Source organism: Eleutherodactylus coqui, chromosome 2 (assembly GCF_035609145.1).
Source record: "Eleutherodactylus coqui strain aEleCoq1 chromosome 2, aEleCoq1.hap1, whole genome shotgun sequence".
NCBI lineage: Eukaryota > Metazoa > Chordata > Amphibia > Anura > Eleutherodactylidae > Eleutherodactylus > Eleutherodactylus coqui.
Window position 1 is genome coordinate 264827472 of NC_089838.1, and position 21462 is coordinate 264848933.

The following is a 21462-nucleotide window of genomic DNA, read 5'->3' on the forward strand; positions in this document are numbered from 1 at the left end:
GCGTGGACTGGTTGCCGTGGTTACAGAGCGGCGTGCTGTCTGTGTTACCGACTCCCGTCACTACGGTAACGCCGGAGCCAATACTATGGCGCCCGGGGAGGGAGCAGTGACTTGTTGTGCTGCTGTGCGCCCTGTAAACTCTCCCGTCTCCTCGGGGTTTCAATGTTTGTACCCGGAACTCGAGTGACGGCCGCGTGTGTTCTGAGCAGGAGGGACCGGAAGTGAGCACTCGCGGACTTCCTGCTGCGGCCCCAGGATGGCCCTGGAGGGGCTGTCAGTGTACGTGTATAAGGCGGCGGCGGAGGGTCGGGTGCTGACGCTGGCGGCGCTGCTGCTCAACCGCACCGAGTCGGAGGTCCGGAGCCTCCTGAGCGCCGTCACCCAGCACGGCGGCCAGCGCTCCACCCCGCTCATCATCGCCGCCCGCAATGGCCACAGCAAGGTGGTGCGCCTGCTGCTCGAGCACTACGGGGTGGACACCCAGCAGACGGGCACCGTGCGCTTTGATGGGTGAGGACACAGCCGACAGCCTGCTATATAGGGACGTGGAGAGGGTGACGGCAGTGTAAAGCATGGAAGTTAAGGCACAGCTCAGTGGTGATGGATGGGGCAAAAAAAAGTTGCTTCTTACAAGCGTATGTCCCATCCGCGGGCGAGATGCATTCACGTTCTAAGGCCGGACCCCAAAAAGAGGAAAGTTTTTCTTAACCTTGATGCCACGATTGGATGGCTGCTGCGGCGCTTCTTTATTCACACACAATGGAATTGCTGCGGAATGTTCACAGCGGAGATTCTATAGCAGATCCAGAGCTGCCAGTCTGCATGAAACCTAAATGTTTGGTGCCCCCACTCCTCAATCATTGACAAGAGGTGGATCCCGCAGCAATCCAGTGCTAAAACTGACACGCTGTGGATTTAAATTGCGCACCGCATGCAAATTTCCGTGTGGGTTTTGTGCAGATTTTTCCGCAGTGTCTGGATACGATTAAAAAAAAAACTCCCCTACTTTGCTGCTGTAAATACTGTGGAGGGTCTATGTGGAAAATCCACCCCTTGTAAATAAGTCATTAGGGGCCTGCTTCTGCCCGCTGTAAATCGCTGATGCGAGAGCGGCACAACTGGAAGGTGCGTGACATCAGCGTGTGCACCATTGTTGGACAGATGTCCCTAGTTGTAAGCTCAGGTGAGATGGGGCACGAGGAACCTCTGCAAAGTGGTCATGAAGACCCCCCCCCCCCCCCCCCCTAACTAAGGCCAGGCTAACACAAGCGGATCGGATTCCGGATGAAAGGGGCTTGCAGCGGATTCCGGCCAGTGTCCCTGCATGCAACACTTTTTTTTTTGTATTGCGCATGACCGCGAAGGCTTGCAGGATGTCATGCGCAATACAGGTTCTTGTTTGTCTGTATTTCCTGCGCCATTGCTCAGCGATGACATGGGTACCCCCCCCATCCCCCGACGCATACGCCTCCATTGATATCAATGGCGTCCATCTGGGCAGATTCCGCAGTAATATAGAGCATGCTGCGATTTTTCTCATGGAATATGCAATTCGTACCCGTGAGCGTGAAGGAAAAAGATTTGAAAATGTTTACCTTTTTATGCTCGCATTTTACAGCGGATCGTCCATGGAATCCGCAATTCAAATCGTGTCGTGTGAGACCGGCCTGTCAGGACCGCCCGGTGAGCAGGAGCTTTGTCTTCACGCAGGATGGGGTGCGCAGATTCTACGGAAATGCTGACTTTGCAGGCAGTCTCTTCCTCAGTCCTGCATGGCCACTTGCTCTCCGTCTGGCCGAGGCTCCTTTGGTTCATTCTCACCCGGCGTTCAGCCTTTGTACTATCACATACATGAGCGTACCTTTTTCACGCCCATGGCACCTTCACCGGATCTCTCACCAACTGATGATGAACGCTAATGGGTGGCATTCCATGCAAATGAAGAAAACAGATGATTAAACGCTGTTCTTGGAACATGATTAATATTGAGAACTCTTCTCGCTCCTGCCGCTGGCCGTAGGTTCTGTGCCACGGACAATCTGTCCAGCTCCTCCCTGAAGAATGGCCAGCTCTACAATATGTCTATCTGCTCCTATTGCCAAGACCTCAGAACATGAATGCACCCCGTATGTCGCAGAAGTCCTCCATACCCATTCCAGTCAATCAGACTAGTCACACTGACTGACGGCCCATGGGCGGGGGGGGGAGGATCACAGCATGTCCTATTGGGGTTAGATTCTGGTCCATGATACAAACATGCAACATGTGCAGTCCGATGCAGGTTGTGCCCAAGAATCTCAACGGCATCTTGCATATGCCTGCGTGAAAGGGCCTTACATGGCGACGTCACCCTCCCATTGAAAAGCTTATAGGGGTTATCTAGGACTTTTACTCTTAAGCTATCCTCAGGATAGGTCAATAATGACTGATCAGCAGGGGTCCGCCGCTCAGGATTGCTGAGCCCACAATCAGTGCAGACAGCACTTGAAACTGATAGCGTTGTGTGTATCGCAGTGGCTGGTTTGATACTAGAGGGCAGCTCCTCAATGAGAAGGTGCCAGCAGTACCAAACTGGACCACTGCAATATGGACAGCGCTATCTGCGCCCAGCCTTTCCTTTCTGACAGTGGGCCTGAGAATCAGGTGATCAAGGCATCCCAAGCAGTGGACCCCCACCAATCAATTGTTGATGACCTATCATGAGGACAGCACATCAATAGTATACATTCTGGACTATCCCTTTAAAGTGGCTCTTAAATGTTACTGTGACATGGGGCATGAAGAGATAAGGCTACATACTGGGTGCCAAGGCAGCCACACAATGTCCTGTGATTATTGTGCACGGGTTCTGCTATAAAGGGGGTTTTCACAGCATTAAAATTGTGTAAATAAAGAAAAAAGGCAAACCAATCTACTCGGAGGCTCCAGCGTTGGAGCCCCATTGGTCGCCCTCGGAAGCTGGCAGGTGGTCACATGCTATATCTTGTACACATGAATGCTCGGCTAATTCCAGCTGTGGAACAATGATCGCTGAAGCTTGTGATTGGCTGAGTGGTCACATGCACAGTGAAGGGCACATGACTACCCGCCAGCTTCTTACAGGCTCCGAGCAGTAGGCACTGAGGCTCTGGTGCTGGGCGGGGATCCTCTCAAGTAGGTGATTGTCTGTTTCTCTTATTTTACACCTGGGATTTTTAGGCTGGGTTCACACGGGGCGGATTTGCCGCGGAAATTCCGTCCGGAACTCCGCTGCAGCAAATCCGCCTGCGGCCGCTAATCCCGGGATTAGCCAGCCATGTGGACGAGATTTCTCAAATCTTGTCCACATGGGACTGCAAATCCGCTGCAGCAAAGCCGGCACTGCTGCGCGGATTAGCCGGCCGCAGCATGCTCATTCTTTTTCTTCCTCCCCTGCGGCCGCGCTCTCCTCTACGGAAGCTAAGTGCCGCGGGTTTGGAAGCAGCGCTTCTCCCGGCGGAAATCTCGCGGTTTTTCGCTGCGGCCAAACCGTAAGATTTCCGCCGGAATTCCGCTGTGTGGGAACCCAGGCTTAAGATGCATAAGGGTGTTCTCAAATTGCAACTTGTTGAGGAGTCAGGAGGACTGGAGTTGGAAAACGCTGCTCTAGTTTGGCGCATTACTATTTATTTTTTTTCTTTGGAATGAGATTTGATTTCTGATAAAGGGGTTGTTTGGGGTTTAGAGTTTGATGGCCTAGCTTCAGGATAAGTCATCAATATCTGATGGGTGGTGGTCCCCCTGCTCAGGACCACCATCGATTAGATGATTAAATGGGCCGCTGTGCTCATGCTGCAGCCTCTTCTCTTCAGTGTTTACATTTGAGCATGATCCTGTTTGTACTCGGACTGCCGTATTATTTATAGTGGCCATTCTGGGTACTGCAGACTTGTCCCAGTGGGACAAGCCTGCGGTACTTAGAATGGCCACTACAAATACAGCATTCAGAGTACGAACAGGATCATGCTCCAGTGTAAACCTCGAAGAGACTGCAGCAGGTACATGAATACTGTTGCCCCTTTAATCAGCTGAGTCACATGACGTAATGTCTCATTATGCCCCGCAGCTCAGGCCTGACAGTCATGTGATAAGTCTGGGACATGGAATGCCAGAAGGTTATGTCTTTCCTCTTGGTATTACGTGAAAGAATTAGCTGTGTACTTGAAAACAGGGGAACGCACAGGATTTTTTTCAAGGGGAGGTGTTAAAAGGGTTTTCCAGGAAAATACTATTGATGACCTGTCCTCAGGATCGGTCATCAATAGCTGATCAGCTGGGTTTCATTGCTCATGATCCCTGCAGATCAGCTGATCGAGCAACCACCGTCCCTGCCACGATACACTGGGGTCGGAGCAGAAGCCGCTGCTCCAACTCTAGTGTAGTGTCCAGTTCTAGTAATTGCAGGCGTGTTCATTAAAATCAATAAGAGCTGCGTTTGCCGTTACAAGCGCCAAATCCTTCACCAAAATATATTATGCTACTGCTGCAACAAGTAGCGTGCGGAGAGCAACTGGTGCTCAGGGAGAAGTATAGGGGCTAGGATCTTGCTACGTCCATGTAGACCACATCCTCTACAAGTGGCCCTGCTTATCCTGGTGCTGCTGCATCAGGGTCTGGGGATGGCTTTAGGTCAGCAGTATTGTACAGCAGAGCCTCTTCTGTACAGTATTGTTCAACATCCTCAAGTGTTCTTCTTCTTTCCCAATCTCCATGGGCGGGTTACGAAATTGGTAGGACAGGCAGGTGGGATACGGAGCATGGAGCTGCAGGTAGTTCAGGAAGAAAGGAAATCCTTCACTCTTGTCTCACCACCAGTCTTCACAGTACAGCCGTGTTAAAGGAGCATATGGGGTAACTTTTTTTTTTTTTCTTTCTATGCTTCCTCCATGTGTAATTGCCATATAGTAGTGCTGATTATTTATTTACCATTCAAGGCTATATTGCTGAATTCTTCGTTGTTCCTCATGACTCTGATTAGCTGAATTCTACCGGACCAGAAGACCACTTGTCTATTCATTCCTATGAGATCCTATGAGACTCATGATATGGTTCTCCTAGGAATGAATAGAAAACTGACTTCCGGAGTGCCACAAGCCAGCATAGTAAATGAACAAAGATGGAGGAGAGGCTGTACGGGGATTGGTTTTATGGGTGAACCCACCGCCTTGTGTACACGCCTGCTTGGAGAGAACAGAGGGCAGATAAAAATGGTGTCCATGAATACCTAAAGGCCCATTTAGACAGGACGAATGTCGGGCTAATGATAGAAAGTGAAGGATAACACTCGGTCTAAACGCGAGCCAACAACTGAATGACTAACAAGAATCATTCGCATTTCATTCATCCTTTTTCTGCAGACATAAAAACCATCGTTGGTCCATTCAGTTTGAAAAGTAATCGTTCAGTGATTAATACAACAAATATGAAAGACTGAACGATTCTTGTTTTAACGAGCCAGCAATGTAAAATGTCTAAACAGGCTGCATAAGAGCGAACGAGTTAGCGGTGACGTCACTTGCTTGTTTAAACGAGAATCGGCTAGTCTATAAGGACCTTGACTTCTTATCAAGCAAAAAGGCCATCTTCCTTGTTAAATAGGCCGATTCGATGTCTGAGGGGCATCGTTACGGTGAGTGACTAATACACAGATGTAGGTACTTGTGATACTCATTGCAATTATTTCTTCTTCATCCTCCAGATACGTCATTGATGGAGCTACCGCCCTTTGGTGTGCAGCCGGTGCCGGACATTATGAAGTAGTGAAGCTGCTAGTCAGCCATGGTGCCAACGTTAATCATACAACTGTAACCAATTCCACTCCTTTAAGGGCTGCCTGTTTCGATGGTCGACTTGACATTGTCCGCTTCCTTGTGGAGAACAATGCAAACATTAGTATTGCCAACAAGTATGACAACACGTGCCTAATGATCGCCGCTTATAAGGGCCATAGTGATGTAGTTCGTTACCTCCTGGAGCAGCTTGCTGATCCCAACGCCAGGGCTCATTGTGGGGCTACAGCTTTGCACTTTGCAGCTGAAGCTGGACACTTGGACATTGTGCGAGAACTGGTCAAATGGAAAGCTGCGATGGTTATCAATGGTCACGGGATGACGCCATTAAAAGTAGCAGCTGAGAGCTGTAAAGCGGAGGTGGTGGAACTGCTTCTTGCACACCACGACATTGATCTTCAATGTAGGGTAGGAGCGTTAGAGTTGTTAGGTGCGTCCTTTGCCAATGATCGGGAAAATTATAATATTACCAAGACTTATCACTATTTGTACCTGGCCATGCTGGAGCGTTTCCGAGATCCTGAGCACATCCTACACAAGGATGTTCTTCCCCCAATTTCAGCCTACGGTATGAGAACTGAATGTCGCACTCCGCGCGAGTTGGATGCTATTCGGCACGATACAGATGCATTACACATGGAGGGATTGATTGTACGGGAACGGATTCTCGGGTCTGATAATATTGACGTGTCCCATCCGATAATATACCGAGGTGCCGTGTATGCGGATAACATGGAGTTTGAGCAGTGCATTAAGCTTTGGTTACACGCGCTGCAACTGCGTCAGAAGGGGAACCGGAACACGCACAAAGACCTGTTGAGGTTTGCTCAGGTATTCTCACAGATGATCCATCTGAATGAGGCAGTCAAGGCGCACGACGTGGAGAATGTGTTGAGGTGTAGCGTTTTGGAGATAGAACGGGGTATAACTCGAATTCAGAATCCACAAGAGCCCGATGCTCATTCTGCACTGGAAAACCACGAATGCAATCTGTATACTTTTCTCTACCTCGTCTGCATCTCCACCAAGACGCAGTGCTCAGAAGAGGAGCAGTCGCGCATCAACAAGCAGATCTATCGCTTGGTGCATCTAGACCCTCGCACCCGGGAAGGAGGCAGCCTCTTACATTTAGCCGTTGACTCTAGCACGCCGGTAGATGACTTCCACACTAATGACGTTTGCAGCTTCCCCAGCGCACCTGTAGCCAAATTGTTAATAGACTGTGGCGCAAACGTCAATGCTACGGACAACGTAGGCAACACCCCGCTTCATCTGATTGTCCAATACAACCGTCCCATAAGTGACTTTCTCACATTGCACTCCATCATTATCAGCTTGGTGGAGGCCGGTGCTCATACAGACATGACTAACAAAGAAAAAAAGACCCCACTAGACCGGAGCACTACTGGTGTATCGGAGATCCTTCTAAAAACGCAGATGAAGCTGAGCTTGAAGTGCCTGGCTGCCCGGGCTGTTCGTCTACACAACATTAAATACCAGAACCAGATCCCGCGAACACTTGAGGAGTTTGTAGAGTTTCACTAAATGCCTGCATAGCCTAAGCCCACGATATGCATGTCAATAGCTCCAGAGTTGGGGTCTACACCATTCCGGAATTGCCATTTGCCTATTCTTGACATTGCAAGGGGCTGATCCAATGCCAAGTCCCATACTTCATGGGTGTGTTGGTCTTCCAGCTTTGTACAGAACTAACTTTTTAGACTTTTTGGAATGGGCATGCCACACGTTAGGGACTGCTATCCAATAGAGATCACTGAGACCCAAGATAAGGTGCTGAATTAAGAGTGCGGAGGGCCTGTCGGGACAGGATCTCTCCTGGGGAACCAAAACCCCACTTGTCTTTTTAATTCCATTTAACGAGGCTTTGCACAATTTTTACGTTGATTTGATAGAGTAGTTTTGACTATTTTCATGAACCCAAGCTGCAGCTTTTGTTGTTTTTTTTGCTTTAAAAGATGTTAATGCCTTATGGGGAGTAAAATGTGACTCCGTGTCTCCTTTTTGGGTCTTCACATCTTATCTTTTGTGACAGACTGTGAGACTTTTGAGAAATGTAATGTCTTCGAATGTGTGCCATTTACCATTACTGGATGTATTCCGGTTAGCCATATGTCGAATCTACTTCTGCTGGCTTTTTATATGGTCAATGTCTGGATTATCACCTTTTTCTGTCTCAAATAAAATCTCAGGCTGGCTCCTAAAACGCTTGTATCTGATATTAATAGAGGGAGTCGCTCCACTCCAGGCCTCCTCCAGCAAGGTAATGTGTACAGGGGGTGGACAAAAATATGGAAACGCCATACAAAATGCATTGGCTTTTAACCATTACTGCTGAGCTGCCTTTTTGATCGCTGCTTGGCTGAGAGCTTTCCCGTCAAATTTGTGTTCACATCACCTCTTTCCCTGCTCTGGGTGGTTTTGGTATCGGCAGTAGAGTGGCTCAGACTCCTAACCAATGGAACCTTGTTGTTCGAGCAGATGTTCACATCCGCCCTGTGGCATCTCTGTCATATTACCTCCACGTATGTTGCATGGGACTATAAATCATATTTCAATAAGGCATGCATTTCATACAGTGTTTCCATATTTTTGTCCACAACCTGTATATCAAACCGTGTATATATGCATTGTAAAGTATCACAAGTATTCTTACCATGGGAAAACCTAAAAAAATGTATGGACAGAACCTAGCCCATGAATCTGTCCTGTGTGCATATGGTGGATTAGTCCTGCCACCCACTGTCGAATTTTCCACACCATACTGTCATATGCCGCACCCAAGTCCATGGTCCCGTGCAGAAATGGTCGCTGGGCCGTGAGAGATCTCGGAGTAGCTAAATCTATTAGCGCTGTGAGTACTGTGCCCAAGAGGTTGTAGGGTTGCAGTAACCACTAGAGATGGGCAATGGCTTTTAAAGTGACCCTCCGGGTTCGGGTCAAGATTTGGCGCCAGGACACGAGAGAGGTTATACTACCTGCAGTTGTTCTTCTCTGCTCACCCTGCAATCTGCTAGTTCTGGGCCCCGCTTTTCAGCAGTCAAAGGTGTCCGCAGCCATTTTTACCTGCCTAATGCAAAACGGACCTTGCTCGCTGATTGGCCAGTGCTGGTCATGTGGACAGCTGTGGCCAATCCAAGAGCAGATACAGTGGTATCTTAGGGCTGGCTCACACAAGCGGTTTACCGCGGTGTGCAAGCATATTCCTGCGTATGGCAGCGATTGTCACAGCACGTCAGTGTATCTCAGACTCTGTCATGTGCAGTCCTGAGTTGTTCTTTATTAACTTCCTGCTCTACCGCTTAGTGACGTTGTGTATAAACGCCATGCATACACAATATAATTGCGTGTGCACAGCATTTATTATGTGGCCATAGAGAATAGGGCTCTATCACACGTAATACGCTGTAAAATGGAACATCTTGTCCTATTTATGTGCATATTATACGTAACAAAAAACGCTAATGTGAGCGGGGCAATGATAATCAATGTATTATGCAATTTAAATTCCGCTCGTGTGAGCCTGTCCTACCAACACTAATCCCTACAGCGCATTGCTAGGTATCTGAAGACTGCGCTGGCCATCTTGATCAGCTGAAAACAGGACCTGGAAGCGATGGGTGGGAGGTCCCAGGAGAGAATGGGGTCCTGATATTAGTAGTTCTAAGCCCAACTTCTCCCAGACTCGGCTTCCAGTAAACCATTCTTCACTTTTGAATCGGAAGTGAACTTTGGTAAAAATAAGAGCATTAAGGCTTCCTGCCCATGGGCAGACATTTGCTGCGGAATCCGCAGTGGGCGTCTGTACCGTGGATCCGCAGCAAATACCACCCATAGCATGCTGTGGGAAATCGATGCACATTTTGCAGAAACCAATTGCGGTTTCTGCGAAGCGGAGGAGAAATCACAGCATGCTCCATTTTTACGCGGATACAGTATGGACAGCTTCCAATGAAGTCAACGGATCTGCGGAAAGGTTGCAGATCCCGCAACATCGCTGGGCGATGACGTGGGAAATGCAGGAGTTTTAAAAAAAAAAAAAAAAAAATCCGTACTGCTCCTGTCCAGCGGACCATCCGTAGTGCAGATGAAAACGGCGTTGCTTCCAGGGCCATATTCCACATGCGGAATCTGGCTCTGCCGTGATCAGGAGGCCCAAGACTGCAGTTGGGTTGTGTGGTGTAATCTGACAAGTTGGCTACAAGGCCAGATTCACACAGGAAGGCATAACATTGGGTTAAAAACCTCCGGCCGATATCGCTCTGGCCAGCGTGCGTTTTATTCCTGGATGCAAGGTGTTTCCCATTCAAAAGCTTTTCTGTGACATCAGAGGGTCGTAACTGATGACCTTTTGATTTCAGTGGGGAATGCCACAACGCTTGGCATACGGGTGCCATGGGATGTCTATTAAGGTCCCATCGAAAACAACGGGTAAATGCCAGAAGATAGAACATGCTGCGATCTTTATCGCTCATGTAAATAAGTCCATTGAAAAGAATGGACTTCATACTCAAAACGCGTGCCTAATTCTCGTCCCTGTGAATGTAGTCTAACTCTAGTACCAAGGACCACAAGGCCGGGCTCACACAAACATATTGTGCACATATGCGGTAAATGGTGTCAATGAATGTACATTGGTTTGTATTGTTCCACTCACGCTTGTTTAGACTTATTGCATATGTTACACACACAAAAAAAAATTGCAGCATGTTCTATTTTACGGTGTATTACAAACCGAAGAGCCATATTGTCTCTATGGGTGTTCGAAACGCAGGGCACACACAATTACACTGCCTATGGGCGACAGTTTTTTTTTTTGTTTACACGTTGTTAGGAGCCCTTAGACGCTATATAACTGGGTGGCGCATTTGGTTTTTCCACTCTGCTGCATATAGGACTAGGTGATATATCGAATGTTGCATGTTGCTATAAGTGCAGGAATGGGTAATTAAAAATTGGGCTTTTAAAAATATTTTCCGAATCGCAGTCCTAGAATATACAAAGTGGCCCCAAAAATGAGTCCAGCACCGCACTCTTCTGGAAGCTGGCCAAAAGAAAACCGGTGTTGCCCCTAGCAACCAACCACAGCGCAGGTTTCATTTTACCTCAGCAGTATAAGAAATGAAAGCTGTGCTGTGATTGGTTGCTATGGGCAAACAAAATTACAGGGGAAGTCATTGAGTTTTCGACTTTTAATTTCGCCAGTATTCGTCGCCCGGTGCTGAAGAACGCTCCTGCAAAGTTTCACTCAAATTGGTCCAGAACTGTGGATTTGTATACGACACAAACAAACAGATTGGGCGTCATATATATATAATTAGTAAACTAGAGCGTGGCAGCTCCGTTCGCCACCTAAACTGTCTTGGATTCTGGGATTTCCTCTAATCTCATATAAAGCCTTTTATACAGGCATTGTGAGGCTGGGGACTCATAAAAGGCAAATGCCGAAGCCCAGGAGTAGCGATATAAAGCAGCACTTACCTGTTCATAGATGGCAACATTTGGCCCTGGCTTGGGCTTTGTCAAGCCTCACAGAACACGTGACTCCTGGAACTCGTGAACGGAACGCAGCCCAGTACAGAGAGGCCTCAACAGCTTAGTGAGCAAGCCTGTATACCTTAATGACTAACTAATTTATTTTTTTTTCATCGTCTCATTCCAAGATCCATAATTTTTTACATTTTTCCATCGACCTAGCCGTATGAGGGCTTATTTTTTGAGTGACAAACTTTTTATATATTATTTAATGGCATCATTTCTGGGTATATGTAATGTATTGTAACTTTTTAATAATTGTCTTTTTTTTTTTTAATCGGGATTGGGGAAAAATATTCTGCCATTTTTGTTTTTTGGATTTCATTTTTACAGTATTTAGTGTGCAAAATAATGTGGTAACGTTTTCAGCATGATTCCGGCAATACCAAGTTTAATGATTGTTTTTGTTTTGCTGTTTTTGTACACAAACAATTTTTGGGAACATATAATATTTTGATTTTTATACCATTTTCTAGAGGCAAGATTAACAAAATCTGCAATTCTGGCATCTTTTATATTTTAAAATTTTTAGTGGCCTTCCCTGTGCAGTATAAATAATATGTTAAATTAATTCTGCAGGACACTGATTGCACCCATACTAACTTAATATAGTGGGTTTAAAAAAACTTTTTTTTTTTTCATGGTTTTTGTAAATCATTTTTTCTTATTGCTGTATTTAAAGACCCCCCCCCCCCCCAACGTTTTTTTTTTTTATTTTTTTTTTTTTTATCAACAGTTCTGTGTAACGTTTCTTTTTTTTGTTTGTTTTTTTGCAGGATTAGGTTTAATTTTTAATGGTTCCATTTGTTGATCCATAGGGACCCTGTGATCACATTGTGGGGGTCCGCCAGGTGAGTGAGGGAGCCTCCTCTTTCTGTAAGCATATTTTACATGCCTTGGTCGCACTGACCGCAGCATGTAAAGGGTCAAACTTCGGGAATCCGTTTTTTCTTCGGTCTTCACTGTTGGATTATAGCCTGGAACTTGTTCTAACAGCCGAGCATCCGCTCTCCCTGGCACTGGAGACTTGTACCAGGCATCTGATGCAACTGCCGTCAAAAGACAGCACATCATAAAAAGACCCTTAACGGCTGCTATCAAAAGGTATATGGGTGGTCGTTAAAGGCTATGAAAACCGTTTGGGCATGAAAATTCCTTAGATGCGTATTTTTAGGGCTTATTTACCATGCGAGTTTTGTGCATTTTGTTAAATACACAAAACTAGGCTGAAAATAGAAGCCATTATTTTAAATTGGTCTATTTTACAGGCGCAATTCTTTTTTTTTTTTTATTTAATTTTTTTTTCTATGGTTTTTGTAGAGAACTCGCCCATTAGTTGTGATGGGCCAGTTAAAAATCGCAGTGACATGTACATGAGTTTCAGGTGAGTGTGACGAGTTTTGGGGTTTTTTTTATATTGGGAAAAAAAAAACATGCAAGCGGTTTTCTAACACATTGAATCGTACTCGCACAGAAAATCGCAATTTTACAAGAGCGATATCTGTCTGAGTTTCTTGGACACACATCACGCTTGCCCATGTAAATACAGCCATCTTTTTCCTTCTTCAGCAAACTTAGTAAGCTGGCTACATTCTTCACGCTACACAAGAATCCCAGATGAGTGCTGGCATCTGGGCCAGACTGGAGGTTGTAGACCGAATCAACTGATGGGCAAGGATTCCAAGCGGCAGACCACCATCAATCCTCAGGATAGCTCATAAATAGAAAAAGTCCCAGACAACCCCTCTAATGAGCTTTCTCGTTCATTTATGGTCATGCACTTCTGTGGTGGCCCTATTAAGGCTTCCTAAACAAGGCCTGCCATAAATGTTCATTTAGCGCTGCACACATGCCTTCTATTTATTCATTGCTAGAACTTTTGCATGAATAGATCGAAGGATTACTTTTCAGCGGAAAATCTTTCAGAAGGTGGGATTATTAATTTTTGCATGATCCATCTTGGAAATGGTTTAGAATGTCTGATCAATGTGTAATACGGCTACCTTCACCTCCACATTGGAACCTCCATCGCAGATTCAGCACAAAATACCCGAAAAAGTAGCGATGCATGCAGCACTTTTTCTTCCAGTAAAATGCGCGGCAGCTGAGTGGACCCCATTATAGTCAATGGAGTGCATTCAGTGCTGTTCGGTTCCATCATAAGACGGACCCATTTGGCCAGGGGATTCTCCTTTCGTGCTCCCTCAATGGAGCAGGGATACCGAACCGCCGCAGATGTGAAAACATCCTTAATGAAGGAAGGAAAATGTATTGGTTCGTCAATACAACATATTGTCTGGACTTGTTCTTGCTATGACTACTGAGGAGTTGAACCTGAATGAAAATGTGGATCACATTATTTCTAGAAGCCAAATAGCTAAAGAGTATAGCAGCAAATAGAAGATGCAAAAAAGTAAAACCAAAAAACTTTATTCCTCCATTAAAACTTACGAGTAGCGACTAGAGATGACTAGTATACTCGCTAAGGGCAATTACTCGATCGAGCATTGCCCTTAGCGAGTACCTGCCCGATCGGAAGAAAAGGTTCGGCTGCCGGCGGCGGGCAGGGAGCAGCGGGGGAGAGGAATGGAGGGGAGATCTCTCCCCCCCCCCGCTCTCCTCTGCCCACTGCCGCAACTCACCTGTCACCCGCGCCGGCAGCCGAACCTTTTCTTCCGAGCGGGCAGGTACTCGCTAAGGACAACGCTCGATCGAGTAATTGCCCTTAGCGAGTATGCTCGCTCATCTCTAGTAGTGACGTTTCGATCCAAGAAAAACAGGTCTTTCTCCAGCTTTTTTTGTTTTGACTTTTTTGCATCTTCTATTTGCTGCTATATGCTTTAGCTCTTTGGATACTGAATGGTGGGCTGTTTGTCCAAGCCCCATAGTATAGCGCGCATCTGGTTTCGATTCTAAACCTTGACGTGAGGATTTACCCATATTATATGCTGCTGAGCACTTTCCATATTCTGAATTATTTCTAGAAGCGTCATTACATCATTGCATCACACCTGCCCAACTGCATTTATTACATCATAGGCTTTGATTTATTTGTCGTTCTTTATCTTAGTGCACTACTAATTCTCCTGAGATTAATCACTTACCCTGTACTACGTTGTGCCGTACTTTATTTGATTAATCTCAAGAGATTAATCAAATAACCAACTCTGCCTAGAAAGAGACAACATCCTCTACTTAGACTAGGATTTACTGTAGAGAATGACGTGTATTTGTGATTCAAGTCACCATGTGAGAGAGTCACTGCCAGAAGTTCAATATATAATAGAAATACAACATTTGGAACTTGTAGGTGACAAAAAATGATACTCTATAGGAGTAAGGCCGCCTTGCACAAGGGCGGATTCTTGCTGCAGAATATGGGACAGGCGCCCGCACCGAGGATGCGCAGCAAATACCGCCTAGAGCATGCTATGAGGAATCAATTTTTTCTACACACGAGCAAAAATCAATTGTGGTTTCCGCTTGCGGAAGAAAAATCACAGCATGTTCCATTTTTGCGCAGTTTCATTAACTTCAATGAAAGCCATCCGACCCACGGCCCGTCCACAGTTAACAGGTCGCAGATTCCGTGGCATCATCTAGTGATGTTTTGGGAAAAAATTTTGAAAAAAAAATCTGTACTGCGGCGAGCGGCCGGGTCCATCCGCAGTACAGATAAAGAGGTGAAGTGACAGGCACGCGCGGATGGCACTGCTGTAAGGGTCGGAAATCCCGCTGCAGAATCCGGCTCTGTCATGTGCAGGTGGCATATGGCTGGTTTCACACGGGTGAGAAAATCGCACGAGATTTGTGTGTTGCGAGATGCACAAATATGAACCCCATTCATTTGAATGGGTTCATACACATGAGAGATGTTTTCCAGCATGGCCCCTGTGATGCGATGCTATGCGAAAAACACATCGCAGTATGTTCTATTTTTCTGCAATATCACCCATTGCTTTCAATGGAGCCGGCGGCAGGGGGAATCCCTTAATTTCTGCCAAGATGAAGGGATTTCCCATAGCGATGCAAGGCTGTTTTTACATGAAAACGCCTTGCATTCACAGGGCTTTAACATGGTGGAAAGTGTGATATGGGGCTGTGATTCTTGGCCCGATATCGCTCTGGCCCATGTGAAACTAGCCTTAGAGACCTTTTACATGGGTGGAATTAGGCTGCATTACACACTTAAATCTGCACTTCAGGACTTAAACACATGGGTGGGTTTTTGTCCCATTATTATCATGGCTGCAAAACAGGACAAAACGAAACCATTGACTTCAATGGTTTCGTTTTCACTAGCGAGATTCTATCGTGTTCATACTTCGTGCAAGAAAAGATAAGGCAAGACCTATCTTCCCGCTTTTTCAAATTCGCGCGCAATAGCGTGAAGTTTGAACGGTAAAAAACCCCCAAAACATTTACTTGGTTCATACGCTAACACACTGTAATGGCGAGCGTATTAGCGCATGCATCCATCTGTTTAACCCTTTGCAATCCAATTTTGGATTCAGGGTTTCCTAGGGGGCTTTCTCTTTCTGCCATTATACAATGGCGCCATCTGCTGGCTAGAACCAGTACTGTGATATTGGACATGCTGGAAAGGCCCCCGACAACAGAGCAGCCAGTAATATACAGTAAGAACACCCTGTCGGACGTCTTCCGACATCTGAGCTGTACAGCCTTCAATCAGAATGTCCTTAGACGTCAGACAGTGGATTGGAAAGGGTTAAACCCTCAATCTGCTGCTTCAAATTTTGCTTAAAAAACCCACAAGTCTTATTGTGGAATTTGATGCCGAATTGCTGGCAGAATTAATCAATTTTCAATCCTCCATTAAAATTTACACCGTCCTGTGGGCTAATTTTGCTAGTTTAAAAGGTCCCTTGCATGCAGATTTCATCCTTTGGCGTTGCAGTCTTTCTTTCTGTAGCATGTAAATGGTGTTTTAGAAAACATCCTAAATGTGCATTTACTGCTCATGGGCTTTATTGTGGTTTTAGAACTGGTAATACTCCACTAATACTCGTATGAGTGTAGTCTAATGATACAAGGTGTAGTGGTCCTCCATATAGCAAGTTGGCTGTCTGCATGCTGGGGAATATGGTTGTCTATACCTGCCTTTATATTTTGTACCAATATACCAGTAAGTATGTCTGCCTTATGTGAGCTTTGTAGTGGAATTGTACCCAGTACTCAGTGGCTACTACCTACTAAAAGATTTCCAATGAAGGACAACTGGTGAGCTGCTACCCCTCCCTCCCGTTGAAGTACGTGTACCATACTCCTTTCTCATGCTTAGCACATACAGTACAGATGCAGCAGTAATGTAGCTTCTCCTAGACAAAGTTCAATGCAGAACCAGGAGAACAAGGCTGGTGCACATAATGTATATAAGAAATTATCAGTAATATTTTAAAGGGCTTATCCAAAGTTTTTTGGTAACTTGCTCAGGAAGTTGACCAAGCTGAAAGTTATATTCCTCTCACCTGATTCCTCTACTGCTCCTGGTCCCTGCTGCTCTCTGCTTCTAGCTACAGTGATGACATCACCAAAATCAGGGACAGGTGACAACTACAGTGAATCACTGGGTGCTTTTGGCTGGTGATTAGCTGCAGCAGTCACATGCCCCAGTATTGGGACATACTCACTGCTGCAGCGGGAAGTAGAGAGCAGCGGGAAGTAGAGAGCAGCTAGGGATGGTGCACCGATGAGGTGAGTGTGGCTTTTTTTAATGTCATTCCATCACCCTGCGCAAGTTGAAAAAAAATGGTGGAGAGTGGGGGTGGAAGCTTGATAATCATTTTAGTCACATGTGGCAGATTTGTTGCAGAAAACTGTTTTGTTCATCTCAGTGGAGTTGTTTTGCTGACAAAGACATCATTTTCTGTAAGCTCCATCCAGATGAATGTGAAAGTTGTTGAAATTTCTTAATTGAATTTGCCATGTGTAAATATTACTTGAATGCAATGTAAGGGGAAGATGGTGCCCCATGCTCCCTTCAAAACAGAGCAGCTCAGCCGCTATCTCCAGGGTCTTCCCCCCCCAGCGGAGACTCAGCTGAGCAGAGATGAGAGCAGTAAGAGGCACTGGGAGTGCCAGTAGAAGAAGCCGATCCCTTGTGAGCTGCATCATGGGGGTGGTGTGCAACATAGCCTATGAAGTGCTGGAGGCCATGGTTAAGAGAGTAAAGAGAACCGCTGTATCTCCATGCTGTGGAGTAGCCAAGCAGACCAAAAGGGCCCTAAGGACTGGGGGGCCTAAGATTGAGGGCCAGCTAGGAGAACCAAAAAGGAGCTGAAGACCAGAGGTGCCATGAGTTGCGATGCAGCAGCTACAGGGATGCGATGGTCTACAGGAGAACGTCATCACTGATGTCATGGACGAGGAATGTTCCCAATTCCAGATTAGCCGAATCAATTGATGCCAGTACAACCGTGCAACACACCTAAATGAGGCCACCTCGTTAAAAGCTGCACATCATGAAGAGGTTTTGTTAGGTAGTTGGCAGGTTTGCTGACAGAGGGATTATATGGGGACTTGTACCATTAGGAACAGATTTTTAATAGGATGTCTACATATATATATTATAAATAAGTAAATGGTTAATACTTAATGTATATAATTTATGTAAGGCACAACAAGCCAACTGATGCCAAAAATGTATAGATGAGGTGAGAGACACACCTTGGAAGAAATTGACGTCTACGGTGTCATGCATCTTGTATGTAGAGTTGCAGCCCCTATGGGGTGGTTCGGGTCTAGGCTACAAGTAGCAGAGTTGGTAACGGCTAATATGTGGTAATCAGGTGACTTGTTGTGGCCCGGTTCAATAAGATGTGTAAAGATGTTATACCTAATCTGTTATAATGTAACAGCAGCTTTGTTCAAAGCAAGCTACTTACAAGGTGACATATGTAATCCCAAACATATGATTCAATTGACATCTTTTATAATACCAAATGTAATGGTGAATAAAGGGATCGGTCATTGGCAATTTTTTTAAATAGTATTTAATCTTAATTTTTAAATATCACAAAATACAAAAGAACATGTCGTACCACATTCTGCATCACCAGAACAGGTAACTAGCAGTCATAGAAAGAGAGGCCTGAACGTCCTTGCTTCATGTAGTGGTTCCACTGTATTACATCACTGACATCAGAGAACACAAGATGCCAGTCAACACTCTGTCCCGCTCTTCATCATGCGTCTGTTCCGAGGACTGGTGACTGTATCCAGTATATACTGCCTGGTATACAATCATGCACTACGAAGGGGTATTTGCTGGAAACTCCCAGTGAACCAATATTTATGAGAGTCGATGCTGTAATTTGGCAGAAACCATTGAGAACCATAAGGGTCTTTTCTTGGGGTACAGACACTGCATATTTTTCAGTTAAATATATATATTTTATAGTTGGAAGTAATTAAACATTTTTCACCATCTCTTCTTTGCGCTAGCAGATTATAGTTGCTATGCACTGCAAACAGAGGAGAAACAGTGCAAGGTTTTTAATTACATTTACAAAAAAATATTTGCAGAGGAGAAATTATTCAAAATTTCTAATTTCCAATGACAAAAAATATTTTGTTCTGTACACTGCAAGCTAGAGGACTAATTTTCTTGCAAAATCTGTCAAACTGACATGTTGTGAAGCTAATGACGGGGTGGGGGGGGGGGGAGGGGAGTATGTTTAAAGAGACAGTACCTTATCAGACAACTTCTGCTCATCTACTAGCTTGTGTTAGTTTCATTTCTGTAATGTACTTGCAGTCATATTTTTGTTGATTTACCACTGTAAATCATATTTGAAATGGGTCTTCCTTCCAGCTCCTCTGCAATCCGCTTTCTGTCATGAAGTACAGAGCTTTTGTGGTAACAAGGACGCAGGGAAGTTTCTTAAGCAATGGGAGAGGAGCTATATTCACAGGGGCACTCAGAGGCTGCTGGCTAACAGATCTGCAGACACTGTGATAACGATCTCCATAATCTCTGCCTCTCCTGGGTGTGTGTATAGGAGAGCAGAGGGATGGGCACTCCAATACTGCCCCTTGCAGATTGGACCACAGACTGTGCACTGCAGCATGGGAAGTCAGGGCAAGGAAGTCAGGACAGTGAACTAGTGGCAGAATGCCAGGCTTGCTACATACTCTGTCTGATTGTAGATTGCAAATCGCATAGCAATATAAAAATGGGGCAGACCACCTGAAAATCAGAATTTACAGACATGAAATAGGGTGCAAACAGCAGCAAATGAGAGGGAAAGGAAAACCTGGTACATTTAGAAAAACTTGTTGAAAACTCATGTATGCTTTAATTTTTAGTTTACAGCAGAGAAGAGGGGAGATGTGATATATAAAGGTTATGGTTCGGAAGGAGAAGAGATGTGAGCTGCATCAATTATATTATAATTTTAATAGCAGGATCTAACCAACAAGTGCCGGCGGCTAGTGCTCTAGCACTGGCTACTGGGATCCGGGTCTTGTGAGCAATGCGAGCCAAGTGCCATCCAAAACACTACTGATTTCCTTCACTGCTCTTCCCGCCTCTGCTGCCAGTGCTGTCCCACTTCTACCCCACACATCTGATCCCTGGTAGCAGCAGCGGACAGAACAGTAAGAGAAATCAATATTGTCTCAGTCGGAATTTAGCTCACAGGAGTCAAGAGAACTGGGTCCTAGTGACCAGCACTTGTAATCGCAAGCAGCTAATTGCTGATTGCTGGCACTGGTTAATTAGATTCTGCTATGAAAATCATCATCTATTATACAGTTCAAAATTATTTAACTCCCATTGCAAATTAGTTTTTTTTTTTTGTGCAAAATTTCAGGCTTCCAGCTGTTTGTTCTTTTTGCAATCAAACCAGAAGACTTTAAATAGCTGAGTGCAACTAATCAATATAAGAAGTGCTTTCTCCAAATTCAACACAAAATGCCAATTTTAATGACTACTGCAGTCTCAGAATTATTCAACCCTTTCATGATAAGCTTTTGTAATTATGGCCTGCTGCAAACATGATGCATAGGCAGACACCAGCATCTAACAGAGGTTCTAAAGAATCTTAGCCCTTCCACATGGGCAATGGCCTCAAGTTCAAGTCTGGTGACTATGATGGCCACTCTAGAATCTTACAGGACATCCTCTGAAACCAAGATTTGGTGGACTTTGATGTATGCTTGGGATCAGGGGTGTAGCTAAAAAATCATGGGCCCAGGTGTAAAAGTTTATCTTGGGGCCCCCCAACTTCTCTTAGGCATGAAGATTTTCAGCATTTAGTATGTATCTAACGGTGCTTTCACACACAGCATATATCCTGCGGGCTTTCTACAAATGAAGTGGCCAAATTCAAACCTAAATGGTGCAGATTTTAAGGAGCATTCTGTTGTGGTTTTGCCTTGGGCTTTAACCCTTGTATCTCATGGGTTGAAATCTTGAGCAAAAATCTAAAGCGTAAGGCCCTCTGTTCACGGGCGATATGTCACTGCATTATCCGCGGCGATAATCCGGCCACGGGTAATGCAGTGAACGCTTTCCATAGACTTAAAGGGGTGGTCTCGCGAAACCAAGTGGAGTTATACACTTCCGTATGGCCATATTAATGCACTTTGTAATATACATTGTGCATTAAATATGAGCCATACAGAAGTTATTCCACTTACCTGCTCCGTTGCTAGCGTCCTCGTCTCCATGGTTCCGTCTAAATTCGCTGTCAGCTTGCTTTTTTAGACGCGCTTGCGCAGTCCGGTCTTCTCCATTCAGCACGAGCCGCTTCAGTGTGCTCCCCGCTACAGCTCTTCTGCGCATGCGCAGACGAGCTGTCACTGCTCGGGAGCGCGCTGGAGCGGCCATTCTGTACCTTCCTCTGTTAGAGGAAGGTGCAGAGCTGCCGAGCTGTCCGGAGAAGCCGCCCAGCTGTCCCGTCGTCCAGCTGTCCTGGTAAGTGATGGGCCGGGGGGGCTGCCGCTGCGCCGGGCTGCGCCGGGGGGGGGGGGCTGTCGCTGGGCCGGGGGGGGGGCTGTCGCTGCGCCGGGGGAACTATCGCTGGGCCGGGGGGGGGGGACTGTCGCTGCGCCGGGGGAACTATCGCTGGGCCGGGGG

At 45.8% G+C, this 21462-nt stretch overlaps 1 protein-coding gene across 4 annotated transcripts in view; it reads left to right on the forward strand.

The window, feature by feature from the left end:
• FEM1B (fem-1 homolog B) overlaps positions 1 to 8031 on the forward strand; it is a 39127-nt gene extending 31096 nt beyond the window's left edge. Inside the window, exons 1-2 of one of the 4 annotated variants that reach the window (XM_066592939.1) lie at positions 133 to 510; positions 5717 to 8031. In XM_066592939.1, the coding sequence (XP_066449036.1) occupies positions 257 to 510; positions 5717 to 7352 (1890 nt within the window). In that variant the 5' untranslated portion in view covers positions 133 to 256 and the 3' untranslated portion in view covers positions 7353 to 8031. Of the gene's footprint in view, positions 1 to 132; positions 511 to 1419; positions 2127 to 3967; positions 4870 to 5716 lie in introns of those variants that run through there. The other 3 variants (XM_066592940.1, XM_066592943.1, XM_066592942.1) reach the window with 3 other exon arrangements.
• Positions 8032 to 21462: the final 13431 nt, after the last annotated feature.